At 42.2% G+C, this 20544-nt stretch overlaps 1 protein-coding gene and 1 pseudogene across 1 annotated transcript; one reads left to right on the forward strand and one right to left on the reverse strand.

Annotated features, from left to right (window-relative positions):
- Window positions 1-3150: 3150 nt before the first annotated feature.
- Window positions 3151-6866, forward strand: LOC136535320 (BTB/POZ and MATH domain-containing protein 1-like). Its single transcript, XM_066527616.1, has 3 exons — window positions 3151-4276; window positions 4613-4684; window positions 6487-6866. The coding sequence occupies exons 1-3, from the start codon at window positions 3202-3204 to the stop codon at window positions 6567-6569; spliced, it is 1230 nt and encodes a 409-aa protein (XP_066383713.1). The 5' UTR covers window positions 3151-3201; the 3' UTR covers window positions 6570-6866.
- Window positions 6867-7566: 700 nt separating this feature from the next.
- LOC136535318 (uncharacterized) lies at window positions 7567-11660 on the reverse strand (annotated as a pseudogene).
- Between the last annotated feature and the right edge of the window lie 8884 nt (window positions 11661-20544).

Below are 20544 nucleotides of genomic sequence, written 5' to 3' on the forward strand. Positions count from 1 at the left end.
TGGTCTTCATCAGCTTAGTACTAAGTCCTCACTTAAAACTCTCAATTTTCTTCTCCTCAGTATTCACAAACCCAGGAGCATACATCAACAAGTTGTTGAAAGCATACATGTATTCAGTGAGGGTCTTGGGTCCCTGAGTGAGCTTCATAAACTCTACGGCCTTCATCCTCATAAGCCCTAGGGGTATGTGATGTCCCCTAAAGGCTATCTTGAACTGATCCCAACTGAAATTAGCACCGGTAGGTAAGGTAGACAAGTAGTGGGTCCACCATATACCTATGGGTCCCTACAACTGATGTGAGGCATACTCAGCTTTCATCTGGTCTGTGACCTTCAGAAGGCGAAACTTCTGCTCAATTGTGTTTAACCACTCATTAGCTTGTAGTGGTTCCTCTGCTTCCTTGAAGATAGGTGGCTTCATGTCCAAGAAATCCTTGAACGTGCTATACTGGTTAGGTTCCGGACCCGGACGCTGATGTCCCCCGCGTGCGGTATTCTACGCAATATTGCGCAGCATTTCCTCCATAACACGCTGGTTCCCCAGAAACTGAGCAAAGAACTCCACTGTTGTGGGAGGCGGTGGTGGTGGTGGATTGTTGTTAGCATCCTGACTTCCAGTCAACACCTGCCCACGGGTGCGCATCATCTACAGAAGTGCAACAATAAGTAATTATTGGATGATGCCAAATAATTATAGAAAGATTTTATACTTATTCCAAACTAAATTCACTGGAGAGATTAAATTCATACAATAAAGTCAGTGGCACAATAATTCATTTCCACAACACAACATCGCCAATTATATTACTTGGTACACCAGTAACACATTCACTGCCGAGTGTCCGATAAAAAACACTCGGTAAACATGGTTTGCCGTTAAAAAGTTTTCCTAGTGTCGTTTGCTGAGTGTTACACTCGGTAAACCCTTTGCCGAGTGTTTTTGGGCTGTATCCCGTAGTGCATGCCACATGATCACGGTTTGTACTTGAGTTGAGTACGCGCATCTCACGCTGCTTCTTCAATTCCTCGGCTTGTCTGGTCCTCCGAAGTCTGAGCATCAGCGGCAGAATCTTTACCAGAACGTAACGTTGAGAAGGTACTGCCAGTAGTACTAGATTGTCACTGCATGCACATTACTAATATATAGCTGCTATATTAACCTCGACAGGGATAGTCCCCCGACATGATTAATTAGCGACTAATTTTAACCAACAACCGTTTGACTGGTCTAATCATCACGCGCGTTCATATGATCTAGATCTAGACGCTAGACCACATAGCTTACGGCCAGCCTGGGCCAGCAACACGTACGTACGTAACTAATCCAAGTAGTCTCACGTAGTAATAATTTTCTTGTCTGGCTGTGGAGGGATGCATGCATGCACTAGAGCCTCATTGGTCGGGTTTATTATAGCTTGGGTTTCTCTAAGAGCAAGGCCAATAATAGAGCTAAGTATTTAACTATTAGCCAAGTTGCAAGAGCCAAGCTATACAATAGTAGTCTTTTATTTGTCTATAAGAAACTTTTTTATTGTTAGTTTTATCCATACCCCATCTTCTCTTTCCTAATATTTCTCACATTCACTTAGTGCACGGACCCACTACTGCATATGCATCTATGCCCAGCTTGTTACTTGCATGAGAGCCGAGCTCTCCTCTCTCTCACTCCTTACTTCTGTCCTCCGCATCAACATTTGCTTGACAATAAGCCAATTATTGTACCTGCTCTAATATACAGCACGCCGATCTGTATTAGAAGCCACTAAAGCCACCCCAAACTAGTTTTATCAATTGGCTTCACATGCTTGCAAGTTTTACTTTCGGTTGGAGGGAGAAGAAAAGCTTATTGCCAGTATTTTTGCAGGACAGGTTGAAGCTGCTGGTTGGAATAGCACCAATGAGGCTGACTCTGTGGGTGAGGGTTGACCAGCTAGTCTACCCAAACTTTGAGGCGTTCTTTCGCAATCTCTACATAACTACCATATGAGTTGTCAGAACATGTCACAACAACCTCGTCAAGGCTGGTTTGGTGGAGACCGTTGTCCTGTCCTAATCCGATATGTACCTCTACACACAATCTCAAATTTGACCAAATATACATTATAAAGTTTAGATATTTATAATATTAAATAAGTATCATTAGATTAATTTCATATTATTTTTTATAACAAAAATATTTGTAGAGATATAATTAAGCATTGATACTATTTTTTATATAAATCTAGCCAAATTTAAAATTAGTTAACTCCTCGAAAAGCTATATGAGGTGGTGGGTGAGGGAAGTGAAAGACACATGGATGAAGGTGAACATGGGCTGTGGGGAAAATAAGAGAGAAAAGCAGATGGGCTGGGCCTATGATTTTCAGAGACGGTCCTCTTAAAAGCTCTTCCTTTGAAAGTGGTACTCATTTCCTTTATCTATTAACTAGACATATGCCCGTGTGTTGTACCGTGGTCATAATTTTTTAGTCTGAACCTCAGTAATCAGACACGGACGTGTGCTTTGAGGACTTCGTATTGAACGCGGAAGTGGATCCGATTTTTGAATCGGATCTTGGTAGGACGCGGACGCGTGAGCTTTGACTGGAGAATGATTCTTATCGGTCACGGACACGTGAACAACGATCAAGATTTGGTATCACTAGGTAGATGATGACGTTAGAGTCTTTTTAGGTGTAGAGATTAGTTTTAGGAGGTGAGAATTTATTGAGTGTGCCGGTAAATAGTCTGACTGTACCTTAAAATAGGAAGGTAGACTGATTTTACTAGTTGTTTTCTTAAATCTACCGCCACTAGAATGCGGTAGCTAGACTTAAAAAATCAGCTAGTAAAAGTGAATTACACTGGCGGTTCATAGCATAGGCCATCAATTTTCTTTTTACTGGTGCCTATACATCATTAACCGCCAGTAAAAAAAATCACAAGCATCAGCAAAATTTGATTTTGTATTAGTGTCAATCATAAAACCACCATTTGTTTCAAATTATAGGTCGTTTTGATTTTTCTAGGCAAAACAACATATTAATTGAGACAGAGGGAGTAATATAATAGACAAGCCATGTCGGAAACTCTTGTCTATAAAAGACGTTTCTCATGCACCCTTCCTTCCAACCCCCAACCCCCAACTCCCCCCCCCCCCCAGCCCCGCTGCCAGAACTCTGATCCGATCCACAACAAACTCTAGAGAAAAGCTGGGTAGCAATGGCATCCCAGGCGAGGGCAAGGGCATCAGCGTCGATATGCAGCTCGGTGACGGACAGTGAGGTACACACATTGGAGATAAGCGACTACAGCCAGCACAGCGACCTCGGCGATGGAGGATACATCTGCTCCACCAGGTTCACTGTCGGCGGCCATGACTGGCGCATCCGTTACTACCCTGACGGAACCGGCAACGGGGAAGAGTGCAAAGATTACGTGGGAGTACAACTGGAGCTCATGAGTGAGTTCACCAAGGTGAGGCTGGCGTACGAGTTTAGGCTCACTGAAGACGAAGCCGCCATCAAGTCAACGACTGTGTTAACAGCTGAAGCTTCATCCACCTGCGGAACTGACAAATTCAAGAAGAAAAGCGATCTACCTAGGTATCTTCGGAACGATTCTCTTAAGATCCAATGCTTTGTCACTGTTATAAAGGAATCACAGTTGAAGGAGACTGCTGTCAGTTCCAACCCCGTCGTCGTTGTTCAAGTGCCGCCCTCAGACTTGTCATCTCATCTTGGAAATTTGTTGTCCCGCGATCGGGACGATGGGGATATCACATTCAAGGTTAAATCTGAGGATTTCCGTGCCCACAAGCTCATCCTTGACATTCGTTGTCCGGCCTTAAAAACTACTGCTACTCAGCCTCATCTCGATGGACAAACAATGAGGGACAGGAGGGCTATTCCTGATAACAGCAGCACAGTTGTTATTCAAGACATGGAGCCCGCTGTTTTCAAGGCCCTGCGTCACTTCATCTACACAGATTCATTGCTGAAAGAACACAGAAATGAGGAAATGGCTAAGAGTTTATTGGCGGCTGCCGACAAATATGACATGAAAAGGATGAAGTTGTATTGTGGAAACATCCTTTCCAAGAGACCAACTGTTGACAGTGTCACAACCACTATAGCCCTAGCTCACAATCATCATTGCAGGGAGCTGAAAGGTGCATGCATCCAATTTATCAACTCTTCTGAGAGAACAAGGGATGATGTGCTCTCAAGTGAAGGATACAAGGAACTCAAAGCCACCTGTCCTGAAGTTGCTCTAGAGATACTGGAAAATTCCGACAGTAAGCTCACCTTATCCTTGCGTTAACTTTTTTTTTATTAAAAAAGAGCTATTTTGTTTCCAGCCATGAAATCCGAAAATCTATCTGCTTTTTTCTGAAATAATCCTCATCTTTATTTTCTGCACTTATTTTTTTTGGTAAATCTTCCCAGATCTGTGTCTTCTCTACTTCAACTCTGCTTGTAATATATCCATATGTGTAAATTTGTCCAAACCTATGGTCTATACATCACTACTAATAATTGCTTAATTTCATCAGTTTCTAAATTTCTGTTTGGATTTGTTTTATCAATGTTTACTTATTGGATGTTAACTCATGAAATTTCGAGGAAAAAAGTATTCAAGAAGGCAGTCGAAAGGCAACAAGACGTCCCTGAGGAACCATCGGCGGGAAATCACCGTGGTGAAGGCAAGTCCTAACTCAACCATATTGATTTGAACCATAATTTGCAATATCAAACATGCCAAGATACATAAAAAAATTAGCTATCTGCATGTTTGCTAATTTATGGTTTATTTTTGTTGTTGTTCTGGTTTTTATTTAAAATACATGTTTGCTAATTTGCGTGGTCGGTATGCTGGAGACTTTCGATTCAATATGGATGTATTTTGTGATATAAACTCTATTAAACAAAAAATATATCATTAAATTCATATTTCAATGTCTTACTTTCTATGGTTATAGTTTTGAAGCTACCAACATTTTTAGTAAAAAATTACATGTAAAATATAATTATAGTTTTGGAGAACACATGCCTAGTCAATTTCTAAAATAGAGGGAGTACATTTTTGTTTTAGTGTCAGGAAAAAGCGATTCACAAGGAGAATGCCGGAGTGTCTTACCAGTGCAGCACTGGCTCACGTCATGTCTTTCGTTCATTTGGTAAACATGCACATCCGTACCCCCAAAAAATAGCCTGATGCGCGGATGTCACTTCCTTTATCCTATAGTCCCTCGTTCCCTTTTTAAATGTCGTTATTCATGCTAGTCATCAAATATTTTCTTAAGTTTGACTAGTTTTATAAAAAATAATAACATTTGTATCTTCAAATAAATTTGTTATGAAAAATAGACAGTCTATCAAATGATACTAACTATATACCATAAATATTGATATTTTCTTATATATGTAGTTAAAGTCAAATATGTTTTTTTAATGAGAACGACAGTTAAAAAGGGCGGAGCAAGTGACTTTTATGGGAATTTGCAATCCTGGAGATTATGTAACTTATTTTGCCTTGTTGAGCCATTCTAGAGCATATCCCATGAGACTAATAACGAGTCAATGGATATCCTTTTATCCGATTTTTAATGAAGATTGACTTCCAGTTCCACACGGCCCTAGGAAAGTGAGGCTAGAAAGGTATGCCTGTGCCAATGGATAGTAGTTAGTTTGATCAAGTTTATAGTTAGTAATAGTATTCACATTTATGTCTCCAAATTAGTTTATTAAGAAAATATATTCCATAACTAATCTAATAGTACTTAATTTGTATCATAAATGTTAGTATTTTTCGTATAACTTTGGTCAAATTTAAAAGCCCTTGAAAAACAAGAATTACATCCTTTTCTAAACGGAGTGAGTGCATACTAATTAACTAGATGCCACCTAGAATTTTTTTTTGCTGACTTAGCATGGATTTAATGAAGATAGAGATAAAAGTTGTATCCTCGTCGACATTAGAAGCCCGCGCACAACCCTTGGATCCATTTTCATAGATAAAAGATATATGATAATTAATTGTTTAGATGCTCGTAAGAAATAATATCATGATACTATTTATTGGGTGAGTTGTATCTTAAGTTTCATAATAACATTTGAAACAGTGACACATAATGCACTGAGAATATAGCCTTATAAAGCTTGGAAAAGTGGATTCCAACCTTCAATTTTTCAAGATCTATATCCAATAATACATCCGAATTCCAATAGCAAACCGGATCCTGACGGAAACAAATAGTATTCCCTTAGTTCTAAATTGTAAGTCATTCTGTCTTTTCTAGATATGTAGATTTTGCTACACAACTAGATATACATTATGTATAAATATAAGTAAAAGTAACGTATCTAAGAAAAGCTAGAACAACTTACAAATTGAAACAGAGAGAATACGTATATAGGGATATAAAAATGAAAAACTTTTTTTTCTTCTTTTCCACCGGTCTTCTTTGTTGGAGTTCACTTATGGTGGTTTCTTCTTGCCTTGTAGCGAGGCGGGGTCAGGGTGTCCCCCGTTCACGAAGGTACTCCCGTAACGTGGCAAATACTCATTGGAGCAGTGATGAAGAATGAAGAACGTCAACGAGTCTGTGTCGACACAGGGACCAGTCCCAACTTGCCCACAGGCGCTGCATTTGGGCTCCTTTATCTCTCGGCTGTCATTGCTGTTTCATTACTAATGTCCAACTTACCTATAGGTGTTGGGCTCAATTATCCCTCGGCTATCATTGTTGTTTCTTCTTTGGTACAGCTGGCGTGTCGGCTGTCGTTGTTGTTTGAAGTTGTAAGAACGAGAATGAGAGAAAGAAATAATTGAACTGTGTTGCTTCCATCGCTCAGGTTTTGTACTCCCTCTGCCCTTGAAAAAATAGATTTCTATGATAAAATTTATCTTTGAATAAATCAACTTTTAGTCCCTCACCATCCATCGGATGTATTTATTTATCTTATGAGCCGTACTTTTTCAATGAAGGAATATTGTTTTTCTCTCACAAAAAATCAGTGAACAGTACTTTTCAGCTTGTCTTTTCAGCAAAGCGAACAGGTAAGTATTGATGTAGTTGGTGCAATAACATTTAATATATTATTAGAAACACCATACGGCGTATGTGTAGCTTCTCGGCAAGTGGTGAGTGCAGTTAAAGTTAATTAGAAGCTTAATGAGAGGCAACAAAGTCATTTATCCTATTTTCTAGTCTGTCCCAAACTTGCTATAAATCTGTTCTTTTAAGGACAGGGGAGTAAGTAGCGAACCGTCGCCTAGGGGATGGCCGACACACGTCCAGGGGATGTCAGTGTTTTACATGAGAGAATAGTAAGCATACGATTACATAGACGGCTACTGCTAATCTTAGTCACTAATCCATGGGTTGAATTCGCAGGGTGAATCCATGGGGACAAGATCACTGACAGGTCGACTTGTTTCTCAACACTCCGCCTTGATTCGTCCTGTCTTGAAATCAATCAATAACTTCAATGCTCTAAAAAACTTGTAGGTAAATATGAGATAATAATATTGTTGACATGTCATTAAACTTCTCTAAAACTCAGAGAGAGAAATCAAGAGAAATAATATGACATATTCTAGATTTATTGATCCGTTAATCACAACCAACAGGTCCAAGATATCACTTGCAGATAATATAACCCTGCTACTCCATGACATTTGCTTGAAGATTATCATCATATTCCTCTGTTTCAAATGCCTGTATTAATGTTATCCTAACTTTGCATAAACTCGTCAGTCTTGAGCACTCTTAAGTCCATGTACCTAATAATACACAAAAGGTTTTACAATACATTAGCATGCCTGAATTATCACCAGGCTACAAACCTAAGACCTCTTCCATGGTTACAAACCGGCCCTTCTCGATGGATAATTGCTCAGCCACACCGATGGCAACAGATAGTAGACCGTCACTTAAGTTGACAGATGGTCCTGATGCACCTTGAGCCCTTATAGCAGACAAGAAATTGAGGTGTTCCAAATAGCTGGATCCATGATGAAGACCTTGATACCTATGATACACACACTTCGTTAAGATACAAGCCAAAACTTGCAGTATGCAAAACTATGCATTGTGCATCTTAACTCTAATCCTAAGGCAAAATTAAATAGAAATTTCTTATTTTTTTTGGGTTCAGTGTGCATTGATTATCTGGTCATATAGAATCAGACTACGCTAGTGCAAGAAGCACCGAATATGCAAGCGCTGTAAATAAAGGTGGTACAGGGGCAAGGCCAACAACAAAATTATTACTTTTGAGACTGTCATTTGAATGTACAAATATTCTTTAAATTGTAGGACTTATGAAAAATAAATGCTAATATGGGACAGAAAAAATAGAGCATACTTGATCCGTTCATCTTCCGCCATTACTGTTACAACTCCATCTCTGCCTCCTGCTCTCTTTCCAAACCTGACAATGCTCTCTGGAACAAAAGTTTCACCCTGTTTCAATAAAAAATGTATCATGTTCACTAGAACTGAATTTTAAACAAAGACAGGATAGCAGAGATTCAAGATCCTTGTTAGGAAACAAGATTCAACAAGAATAAACCAATTTCTTCCATCTGAAAAATCACTCAGAGATGAGAGGAACCTGAGCTACCTGTGGTCGACTATGAACAGTGACACAATAGGGACTCACAGTTCAGACTTTAAATAGACATTTAGCCCTCCCTCTCCCTCAAAGCAGGAAAATTAACTGATCAAGAATATTATAAAACCACTATATCCCTTAGGCCTCTTGTAGAGATAATATTGTTGCAGATTTTCAGAGACTCCTATAACAATCCAGTCCAGATGCTTCCCTTGCCTTATTGATTCGACCAGATATCTAGCTAATCAGAACCACCAGTTTTGATCTTCATCCTGAACTTTGTTTTCATGCAACAGAGTGCATGCTCATGCATTTTATCACCAAGCTTTTTGTGAACTAACTTACTCATCAATGATTCCCCATCCAAGATCAGCCTTTGGAATACATAGCAAGTAGCATTCATAATGTCTCAGCTAGACTCTAGAGGCTACCTTAATTATTTGCCCAAAAAGGTGCCAAAACAAGAGGAAATTGGTACATTTTCCTAGACCTCTTGGTAGTACAAGAAGGTGATTATTCCAGCATTAATGATTATATTTAGTACAAACAAGCACAGCCATTTGTTGGATTGGCGAGTTCATAATTTGTATGGTTAGCTTGAGCCTAAACAGTTCATGGTTCCGTTATGTATTAGGCATATCCACACACTAAGGAATAAGTCACAGTTAACTGTACTTCCTAATTTTACATAGGTATGTGCCAGAAGCTAATTCTAGAGCCCAGTGTAGTTTAACCCACTTGAATCACAGTCAAGGGAACATGTACTTCTATAATTGGTGATATTTTTTCCCTCAAGTTTCAGGCCTTTCTTCTAAGGATAACATACTTGTATACTGTACCTACACACTACTAGTAAAACAGAGTAATCAGACAGGAATTTTGGGATACCAAACTGTAAACTGAGCCAATTAAGTATAACTAAATTACCTAGAATCACATCTGCAAAAGGTTACAGTTGAGTATGGCACCACTTGGAAAAATAAAAATTGTAAGAAACGTATAGCTATATTGTACCTTCCCAATGTCACCAACCACACAAATTTCTTGCTCGTTTCTACTTCCTTCAGCAAACATGCAGAGATCAAGCATGCCACGAGAGCCATTATCAAATTCTACTATCACATATGCATTATCAATAATATCTGGTACCTGCATTAGGAGATAATCAACTTTTAGCCACTACTAGGAATGTTTAAAGGCTGCCTTCAGCTTGTGGTTTATTTACTGTTATGGATTAGGAGTTGGAGTTCCAACTGCAACATTGCACAAATGCTAGAGCAGTGAGTCTAAATATAAGCACTCAGGCTTTCACTGTTATATTGATCGCAAGTCTTTCAGTAGGAAGAGAAAGACGAAACAGAACATGTTTATTGAAAATGGCACGGCTGCATGGGCATGAGCACAGAGCTATGCATGCACAGAATATGCATCCAATGAAATATTTTAATCAAGAAGTGAGACAAACAGACCTTTCCATCATAAACTTCATCCTTATGGTTAACATCAATGGCTCCTGAAGCCATCACACGAACTGGAATTTGCAGCTGCAAACAGTCTCATCAAATCAAAGAAGTGGCAACACTTCTCTACTAGAGTTCCCCCACTGTTACAATTGAATCTATTCCAGTTGTTCACCTGCACGTTGTAGCACTTAAAAACAATAAGAAGTGAACTTGTATGTACTACAATTAAACACAGGTACCAGTACCTTGACAAGGAAAGGAAAACGGTGTTCGCATATTGCCACCATTCTGACTTGTCCTAGTGTACCGCTCTTAACGATGTCTATCAGCTTAGCAACTGGTGGCATATACCTGTATTCTAATCCAACTTGCACAAGTATGTCTGGTCTCTGTTTAGCTGCTTCAATGACCTGTATGGAAACATAAAAGTCAACAGAGATTCAAAGAATGTGAATTTCAAAATGAAACAGAGGACAGGTCACGATATCTAGTTGGTAACATGGGTAATTTTTTTCCGAAAAGATACCGGCAAGAGCAGGGCATATTTTTGAACAGAAAAACACCCATGTAAAGCTGAATGTCTGTGGCATTGTAACATAGACACTAATACACAAAAACTGAATGTCTGTGGCATGTAGAGTGAAGCTGAAACAATGAAAACAGTTTTCTTCAACACTATTTTTTTGAACGCAATAGCAACATAGATACTAATACACAAAAACAGAATGTCCGTGGCATGCAGAGTGAAGCTAAAACTCAATGAAAACAGTTGTCTTCAACAACATGAATCCCATGTTCCCTGGTCAGGAGAACAATGATACTGATTTATGATTTTGGCGGGGTAGAATCATATTGTGCTATTAGAGAGTATGGTTTGGTGATCTGTCCATGAGGATGAAGGTAGACAACAGTGAGGTGATATCAACAAAAGAAACAGAGTAGAATGCGCTAGCTAGCAGTAGCAGGTCATGACGAAATCACATAACCAACAGAACAAAGTACCGGACTAACTAACCTTCTTGCAGTCCTGCACAGTGGTGCACAGCGGCTTCTCGACAAGAATGTGGTGCGGTTCGCGGTGGCCGATGATGTCCATGAGTATCTCGTAGTGGGTCATGTTTGGGGACGATACGATGATGGCGTCACAGAGCCCGCTGTCCAGCAGCTCGCGGTGACCTGAAAAGGTCTTGAAACCTTTTGGATGTTACTAAGATTTACCGATTCAGTAATTAGTACCCGACTAAGAACGCACATAGTTCTGCTTTGCACAGTCTAATCATAATTTATTCATTTATTCTATTCAAAATCTGTTTTTTTTTTTTTGCACAGTTTATAAGAGGAGACAACACATTTGAGAACTCAGAATCTAGCAGATAATTACGAGGGTGGGTTGAGATATAAGTACCTGGGGAGCTGGGAGGCCGAGCTCGGCGGCGAGGTGGGCGAGGTTGTGGAGGTGCTCCCGCCCCATCATCCCCACCCCGACTATCCCGTACCCCACCTCCGCCGCCGACGCAGCCGCCATCTCCCTCGTCGCCGCCGGCCGCCGGCCGCCGGCTCCTGGAGCGGATGATTGGAGTGGACTGGAGTGATGAGTGATGACAGGTGGTTGCTGCGTCGCCAATCAAACCGGATCAACTCGGTTTCTATTTCCTGGATAAAAAAAACGAAATGGACTATCTGCACCCGTTGGATTAGCGATGTGTGAAGTGGGCTTGTTGGGCCGAAAATTCAGGGTGGACCTTTATCTTAACTGGGCTGGAGTTACTAATTTTGGGCTTAGAGACTTCTGATATTGAGGGTAACATGTACATCTTTTCAAAGTCTACATTACCTCCCTCAACTTTCGCGACAGTCCGTTTTTCCTCTTTAAACTTCAAAACCGGACAAAACACCTCCCTCAATTTTTAAAACCGTTCATCTTACTTCCCTGGCCCTGTTATAAGCAGTTTTGAAGGTGGTTTCATCTTTATCTTTTGTATTTATTTCGGCTGAATCTTTGAAAAATCATAGAAAATTCATAAAATGGAAAATCTAATTTTGTTGGACTCCACATAAGTAGATCTATACAGTGAACATATAATATGGTATGCTTTAGTACAAAGTTTTTGTTATGGTTTTAGATCTATGTTTTTCTGTAATTAAATGGAATAATTCATAGCTGCATTTCTATGGTCCAATTGTGGTTAAATTTTTATGGTGGGCTAATTATGGTATGCTTAAACTGTAGTAAAAATTTCATGCTTATTGGATCATGTATAACTTAGTTATAGATTTTATTTAGGTTTATGCTTGTTAAATATAAATAAATCTATAACTAATATATACATGATCCAATGGGTATAAATTTTTTACTACAGTTCAATCATATAATAATTATCCCACCATAAAAATTTCATCATAATTGGACCATAGAAACTGCAGCTATGAATTATTCTAATTAATTACAGAAAAATATAGATATAAAACCACAGCAAAAACTTTGTACTAAAGCATATCATATTATATGTTCACTGTGTAGATCTACTTATGTGGAGTCCAACAAAATTAGATTTTCTATTTTATTATTTTGCTATGATTTACTATTATTTTTCAAAGATTTAGCCAAAATAAATAAAAATGAAAAAGACAAAACCGCCTTCAAAACTATTTATAACAGGGCTAGGGAGGTAAGATGAACGGTTTTAAAAGTTGAGAGAGATGTTTTACCCGGTTTTAGAGTTTAAGGAGAAAAGGCGGACTTTCGTGAAAGTTGAGAGAGGTAATGTGGACTTTTTTCTTCATCTTTCAATCCAATATTGAATGAGCTTTTTGGGCCGAAGTGTGTGCTGATCACATAGTTTTAAATGTGGCTAATGCCGTTCACCAAAGCTATGCATGTGGCTAATGGGTGAAGGGAATAATAAGCTTAGCTATTAAGAATCCATTTCTCATTGATGTTATGGTATGTTTTTCACGATGTGTATAAAAAGCAAGAAACAAATTTATTTTTGGTCATCGAACTATTATTCGAGTATGGTTTTGGCAATCAAACTCCAAAATCAGATATCGTTGGCAATCTAACTGTTAAAACCACACAAGTTTAGCGCTTGACTGGTTCAAAAAGTGAATTTTCCTATAATATTTTTTTCTAAAATAAAAATATATGGTTAATATTAGAAATCGAGTTTTCATGTTAACGGTACACAACCACAAGAACACAGAGGACAGTAGTTCGTTGGGAGATGGAACACAACTATATTGTTTGTGGATGATTTCTGTACATGAACATCTATACATGAAGATGCCCCTTTCAACTCCATACATTTCCTTTTATAGAGGGAAGAAGTAGAACATGACTACTTCAATTTTACTGTTTCATTTCTACACTTTTATTCTTACTAATTTGGCCACCATTCAAAAGTCATTGTTTCACATTAAGGTCGTCATAGTTTCACATTGCCTTTTAACTTTGATTTCACAATAGTTAAATGTATACAAATTCAAAACCAATTAAATAGCTCCTTCAAAAGCAAGTGAAAAGCAACCACAAGCTATTATTGATAAGGAGGGGGCACAAGCCCCCTTAACACTCACTCCCTCCCCCAACCCACACGGAACCAGCTCCTCTAACTCACTACGTCCTCGGATGTACCTGCGTCCGATGTCCTTCATTTCTGATCAAGTGGTAGGGAGCAAACAACCCAAGAGGAGCTTGTGGGTTTGGCGACCCCGTAAGCCCGCCAGTCCAGCAGCATGAGCGACGAGAGAAAAAAAAAGTGCGAGCCGAGTAAAAAAACGGCAGGTGGACTACGCAGACGGCCACGATTCGCGAGAGCACTGGAGGGGACGATTGTCTGGGTTATTGAAGCGCTGGAGGGACGAGCTGCTCTGCCCATCTTGTAATCTGTTCCGAGATGGACGAAGAGGCCAACAGAAAACTTTAAACACATGTGAGACGGGCACTACCATAAGTGTTATACAAAGAGAGGAAGACTTTAAACAGTGTTGGAAAAAGCATATATAGATGATTGGTATTTGGTAGATAAATAAAAGTGTTTCTAGAAGCTGTAACTTTTTTTTGAATTCTGGGACTTTCATTACTTGTTTGCTGAAGAATCAGCGATCACAGTTACATTGACAGCCGAAGGGATAGAGATGGTAACTATCTCTTCCCCTTCAGAACACGCATACTCCAGATCCGCCAAAGCATGTGCGGCAGCATTACAAACACGACTTTTGTAAGAACATTCAAAATGAACAAAATTTGATCGAAGCTGTAACTTCATTCAACTGATTAATAACAATTGGCCTCCCCGCCCGAAGGAAGATAGAGAAAGGTCGGAAAAAAAAAACAAAGAGGGTGTTCTTTCCAGTCATCACCGATCAACGGCAGGCGGCAGCCAAGTGCTAGCAGGGGTACAATGCATATTAAAAAGAAGCTTCTCTTTCGGCCTCGCTCGGCGCCTAAATTTCCGAGCTAGCAAACTAATAAAGAGGCGGCCGGTGGGCGGGCGGCATCGATTGCCTGGCGACGTACGGAAAAGCTAAGCAGGCACCAGCGCTGGTCCGCTGCCGGGGCTGCCGCCGGCACACAGCCGTCCGGCCCAATCCCGCGCGTGTCTCATGCAGCAACCATCGATCGGACGCCTGCACGCGTCCATCCTGCATGCTCCGGTGCTCCCCCAGGGTGCCCTACCACCACTCCGGCCTCTCCTCCTCCTCCTCCTCCTCCTCCCATGCTTTTTTTTTTAGCCACGCCCACGCCGGCGTCCATGCTCGATGGGTTTCCACCGCGTCCAAAGGCTGCCACACTCTCATCATTGCGTTCCATCTCCATTTCCATGCCGGGCCTGCTGAAAAGTTGCAGCTAGCATAGCACAGAGGAGTAGTATCGTTCAGTCCTGCCTGCAGTTAGGCTGTGAAACACATGTAGATGCATGTACACAACATACAAATGCAAGGAGGGGAAATCATGCCTTTCCATTCCCCCGAGCGCCCCCCCCCCCCCATCGGGCGACCACACCGGCCACTGAGCTTGCACACCCCCCCCCCCCTCCTGTCCTCCCCTTCGGCCGTCGTCGCCGCCCTCCGGCGTGCGGCGGCGGTCCCAAAAAAAGGGCGTCCGTCCGCGGTTCCCGCCCATTCCCTCTCTCTTGCTCCTCCACCACCCCCTTCACCTGTGGCGGTGAACGGCGGCGGCCAACCGGATCCGCACCTCTAGGGGCTGGATCTATCGTCTGGTGGCGCCTAGGCCATCCGTGCGTCCCTCCTCGTCAGCGGCGGGCTGGGTACGCACGCGTGGCGCCTGCTCTTGGTCGACACAACCAGCAATCCTCTTCGGGCCAGTGCTGGGGGTCACCGGCTGCTGGCCGGGGCATGGCAGGGCCACCCCGACTGCGCTCCCTCCCCCTCCTCCACCGTTACCTTCCCCGGCAGATCCGGCGGTTTCAATGGTCGGCAGGGCAGATCTAGGGGCCCCAGGGCCGGATCTGACCTATCCTGCCATGGATCCGTCGTGCCCGATCGGGACGCTGCGACTGGCCTGGCGTTCGGTGGCCTCAGTAGCCTGGCGGCTCGCCTGCGGCGGTTGGCCAAGGCTACGGCTGCCTCCCGTGCCTGCCTTGGTCATGCTGGCGTCCACGACTGTGGTGGCTAGGCTGCGCTATGAGGGTCTGGCGCCTGCGGCGGGCATCCATCGGATCTGGCCTGTCGTGGCTAGCGAGCAGTCTTCGGATGAAAATCCCGCCATGCTTCTTGCCTTGGCCCGACAACGGTGGTGCGCTAGTGTCATCACCTTCTTGGAGGCGTCGTCATTTTTCTGCTCATCGTTTGGGGTTGCTGGGGCAAGTCGGGGGATGGAAGTCCATCTTGGGTGCCTCTCCCAGCGAAGTTGGCGTCCGCAGATGTCATTCCCTTGTTGAAGGCTTCGTTGTTGCCCTCCGCCTGCTCCTCCCACGCCATTCGCTGGATGTCGCTCCTTACTGTATTGTGCCTGCGTGTGCCTCATTCGACTCTTCGCATCGGTCTGCCCCTGCCTCAGTTGATGTTGCCGCTGCGGTTGTTCTGCTGGTCATAGTGGCTACCTAGTCACTGTTGACGTTGCAGCCGCAGTCGCGCGGTTCACAGCGGCTACCTTATCGCTGTTGATGTTGCCGCTGCAGTCGCTCGGTTCACAGTGACTACCTGGTCACTGTTGGAGTTGCCGATGTAGTCGTTCGGTTGACCACAGCAGCTACCTAGTTGTTGTTGTCGCCATTATCTGGGTTCTTTCGGCGGTTGATCACAGCGGCTACCTGGTCGCTGTCGTCGCCGTTATCTTGGTTCTTCCGGTGGATGCTTTGCCACCACGGCTTCGTTTTCTAAGTGGGCAGCTTTTGCGTTGAATTTTTTTTCCTACAGGTTCAGTCGGTTAGGTCTATGGAGAAGGGTCCTCTCCCTTCCGCCTTTCTTATTGTTTTCTTGCTTTTTCTTGTATCGGGTGCTTGGGTCTTGATAATCTTGAGATTACCGGGATGCCTGTTGTTGTAACTGTTTAACTACCTCTACTTGCTCTTAATGAAAAACGGACTATATGCCCGATCCAGAAAAAACAAATGCAAGGAGGATAGAAGGATCATGCATGATGATGAACTAACAGTTCATCAGCAGTAGCTAGTGAAACACACGCACACAGCTAGCTCCTGTAATTGTAATTGCCGCCATCAGTGGCATCGATGAGGACGATGATGACGATGATGGCACGTTCTCTGGGTTCCCCTGCAGATCCGATGATCCCATCCATCGCTTGCAGTGGTTCATTATCAGCCTCGGCTTCAGCTGTTAATTATGTGCACATCTTACTGCATTACATCATGCTTACTCGGTGATGATGACTGACCGATCGATCTTTCGATTCAAAATAAAATCAATCCATGCTACACTTTGCCCGCATTGGGAATGATGAGGACTACTACATGTACTCCTATGTAGAGACTACTAGGAGTAGTATATAAGTATATATATATATCATATAATGATGCGCATTTAGGACCGCCTTTTCAATTTGTTTTAGTCTTGACGCTCACGGGATCGAAGCCAAGAGATGGATCGGGGGGGGGGGGGGGGGGGGGGGGGGGGGGGGGGGCAGACTGGTGCATGAGCTGCCTAGCCTAGGCCTCGCTCCCTTGTATATTATTTCAGCGGTCTAATCCCTAGCTTTTTCAGAGACAACTACCTTAGTTAGTTAGCTTGTGCTTTCTCTGCAAAGCAGCTAGCAAATGATACAAGTATACTAATACTAATATACAATGCCCTAATGCAGAGCACATGCACTGCAGCAGAAAGGCAAAAGAGTTGCGACAAAGGTCAAGGCGATTATAAGAAAAAAATGGTCCTACAGTAGTAGTACATAAAAAAAAGGTAAAACACAGTAGTCCCTTAGAGAGCTGCTAATTGGGACTAAATAGTCCATACCCCTCTCTCTCTCCTCCCTCGGAGTCTCTTTCCTTCTCTTTAGTCCCTGGAAATAAACATCATTTTAGTTCTTGTTTTAGTCTCTGATCCTACGACAAGAGAAAAGAACACGCCCTTAGCATCTGTCTGCCTTTGGGGAAGGATACTGTTGTGTGCTCTACAAACATTATGGGTACTTCTAATATATATGATTAAGCATGCATGGCCGCGCTATTCTTATACTTCACCAACCGTACAATGTTTAAGCTCGATCAATCATCGCATAAAGTAACGATAATACACACATTCGGCCCAAAACTTCCGGGCATGGTATATATTTTCACTCCAATTTTATATTTTTACCCTCTACTACTAGTAACTCAGTTGGAAAAAGTGGTCAGGTACTCCGAATTTTTTACTATTTGGCCCTTTTTTCGAAAGTTTCTCTCAAATAGACCCCTGGCGGAAAGAATTTCAGAAATGGACCCTTGGCTCGGCGCCAGAGTGACTGGCGCCGAGCTCGGCGCCACGGTCACTGGCGCCGAGGTCCTGGGCACGGGAAAATGGCCTGCCAGGGGCTCGGCGCCAGAGTGACTGGCGCCGAGCTCGGCGCCATAGTGAATGGCGCCGAGACACCTGTATTTAACCCAGCCTGCACTTCTTCCCCGAGCTGAATTTTGGCTAAGTCCCTAAATTTACCGTGAGATGGATATATAAAATTTTGGCTAAGTCCCTAAATTTACCATAAGATGGGCAACTTAGAATTTGGCTAAGTCTTTAAATTTACCATGAGATGGACATGCTGAAATTTGTGGAACAGACATATGCAAAAATGGCTAAGTCTGAATTTTTGCTATGACTTGGAGACTAGAATTTTACCATGACTTGGACATTGACAAATTTAAAATTTTACCATGATTTGGATATTGAGAAATATGGCTAACTCTAGAGTTTTACACTGACTTGATATTTGAGCACTTAAAACAACATAGAAATACTTAGGATAAAAAATGATCTAGGGTTTATGTTGATGAACGAGCCTAAAAATGTTTCTAAGTGTTGGATCAATAGTTAACACCATTTTTCATGATGCAGTTTTGACCACAGTAAAACTATAGTTTCTTTTCTAGATATAAAGTTTGACTTTTAATAGAAGTTGTAGTTTGAGTTGAGTACAACAAACTTTGTTTTTGGACCTAAACCTAAATCAGTTTGCGATATTTTATCTTCCAAATTTGTATAGCAACTCAATTTAATACCTTACTACGAGTTTGAGTACTCTCTGATGGCGTTTGGGGTTCCATATATGATGATGGAGCATTCATTTGTCTCAGATGCTTTAAATCATTTACTTACCTGAGTCCCTGTGAAGTGACAGGATCAAAGTCAGGAACGATTGCCAAGGTGTCGATGATGATACGCGATAATTTGCTTCATAAACAATCAAAATCAAAACATGAGCTGCAGATAAATTTGTACATCTCATATAAGCTAGATTGTGAGAAATTGGAGAAGTAAATTTGGATATATATGTCAATGTGATTTTCAAATCTAGAATGTCAGCCACTATGCAAAATGTAAGCAGATATTAGAGCACATAATACCACAAAACAAATACGCATAGATCGTGGATGTGGTGCAAAATCCCGACTCACCTAGGACTCTAGAGAAGGAATCGCATCTTTTATGCCCTGTTCTTCTTAACTCTATAGAAGCGACAGTGGCTAAACTCCTGTAACCTGGTCTTCTCTCTGCTGGGGAAGCCACAGATGACAGATGAGAGCTGCTGGCTGCTGCGAGTTCCTCAGGTCGTGGTCCCACCACCACGTGACATCAGACTGACACCGACGAACCACCATGGCACCACCCAAAAGCCTCATTTGAGTGAGCTCGTGGTCATATCTAAGAGAGAACATGCTCAACTCCGACAAATAGATCTGTGATGGACAACCAAATTTTGTCAGGAGTTGTTGCGCTCTGTTGAGCGATATGGTTGAGTAGGAATGATATGGTGTTTAACAAGGTTAAAGCTAATACTTCCATGACAACAAAACAAAACAAGTCTTGTCAAGTTTGGACTTAGCCACGGTAAAAAATCAGACCATCTCGTGCTAAATATACATATGTCCATCTCATGGTAAAATCACAGATTTAAACAGATTGTAACATATCCAAGTCAAAATAAAATTCAATATGGCATTGCTACGGTAAAAATTCAAATTACATATCCATGGTAATTCTAGTCTCTAAGTCGTAGAAAAAATTCAGACTTAGCCAAAATTCTAAGTTGCCGGTGATTGTGAGGTAGGGTGAAGTGGCGAGAAAAAAACCCGAGACGGAGGAGAAATAAGAGGAAGAACGCTCGGGGAAGAAGTGCAGGCTGGGTTAAATGCAGGTGTCTCGGCGCCAGTCACTCTGGCGCCGAGCCCCTGGCAGGCCATTTTTCCGTGCCCAAGACCTCGGCGCCAGTGACCGTGGCGCCGAGCTCGGCGCCAGTCACTCTAGCGCCGAGCCAAGGGTCCATTTCTGGAATTCTTTCCGCCAGGGGTCTATTTGAGAGAAACTTTCGAAAAAATGGCCAAATAGTAAAAAATTCGGTCAGGTACTCTCTGCTGCCTCTGGCTGGCTGTTGAGGTTTCTCAGGGTCATGGCTCATGCAAGCTTTGCTTTGCTTGTCATGCCATGTATTTATATCTCCACCATGAAGACTTTCTTGCCTCTCTTCCTCCAGTGCTCTGGCTCGTCCGGCTTTGTCTCTCTGCGGCGTCCATTCTGCCGCGCACCATGCAGACAGCGCGCATCAAATAAGCTCAAAACAGCAGTTCGTCATGCTTATATAGTAATTTACTCGGTTCAAGGAACTAAGGAAGCAGAGATGAGTGTTTTTACGATGATCGAATAGAGATCTCTCTCTCTCTCTCTCTCTGCTTTTTGGTTTTCTTGGATTCATCTAGAGGTGGCCCACAATAAGCTGAGGCCTGTCTGAAGGCATGATTTTTGCCTAGATTTCTACACCCAGTCTCCATCGATAGAGCTCAGGACAGTTGACACAGTTTGCACTTTTTGTA

This window comes from Miscanthus floridulus, unplaced genomic scaffold, assembly GCF_019320115.1.
Source record: "Miscanthus floridulus cultivar M001 unplaced genomic scaffold, ASM1932011v1 os_2694_1, whole genome shotgun sequence".
In the NCBI taxonomy this organism is placed as follows: Eukaryota; Viridiplantae; Streptophyta; class Magnoliopsida; order Poales; family Poaceae; genus Miscanthus; species Miscanthus floridulus.

Excerpts from the sequence above, each read along its gene's own strand:
- LOC136535320 (XM_066527616.1), top strand. The coding sequence starts at position 3,202 with ATGGCATCCCAGGCGAGGGCAAGGGCATCAGCGTCGATATGCAGCTCG. Across the intron at positions 4,277-4,612 it reads GATACTGGAAAATTCCGACA|TATTCAAGAAGGCAGTCGAA; the intron begins GTAAGCTCACCT and ends CGAGGAAAAAAG. Across the intron at positions 4,685-6,486 it reads GGGAAATCACCGTGGTGAAG|CGAGGCGGGGTCAGGGTGTC; the intron begins GCAAGTCCTAAC and ends CTTGCCTTGTAG.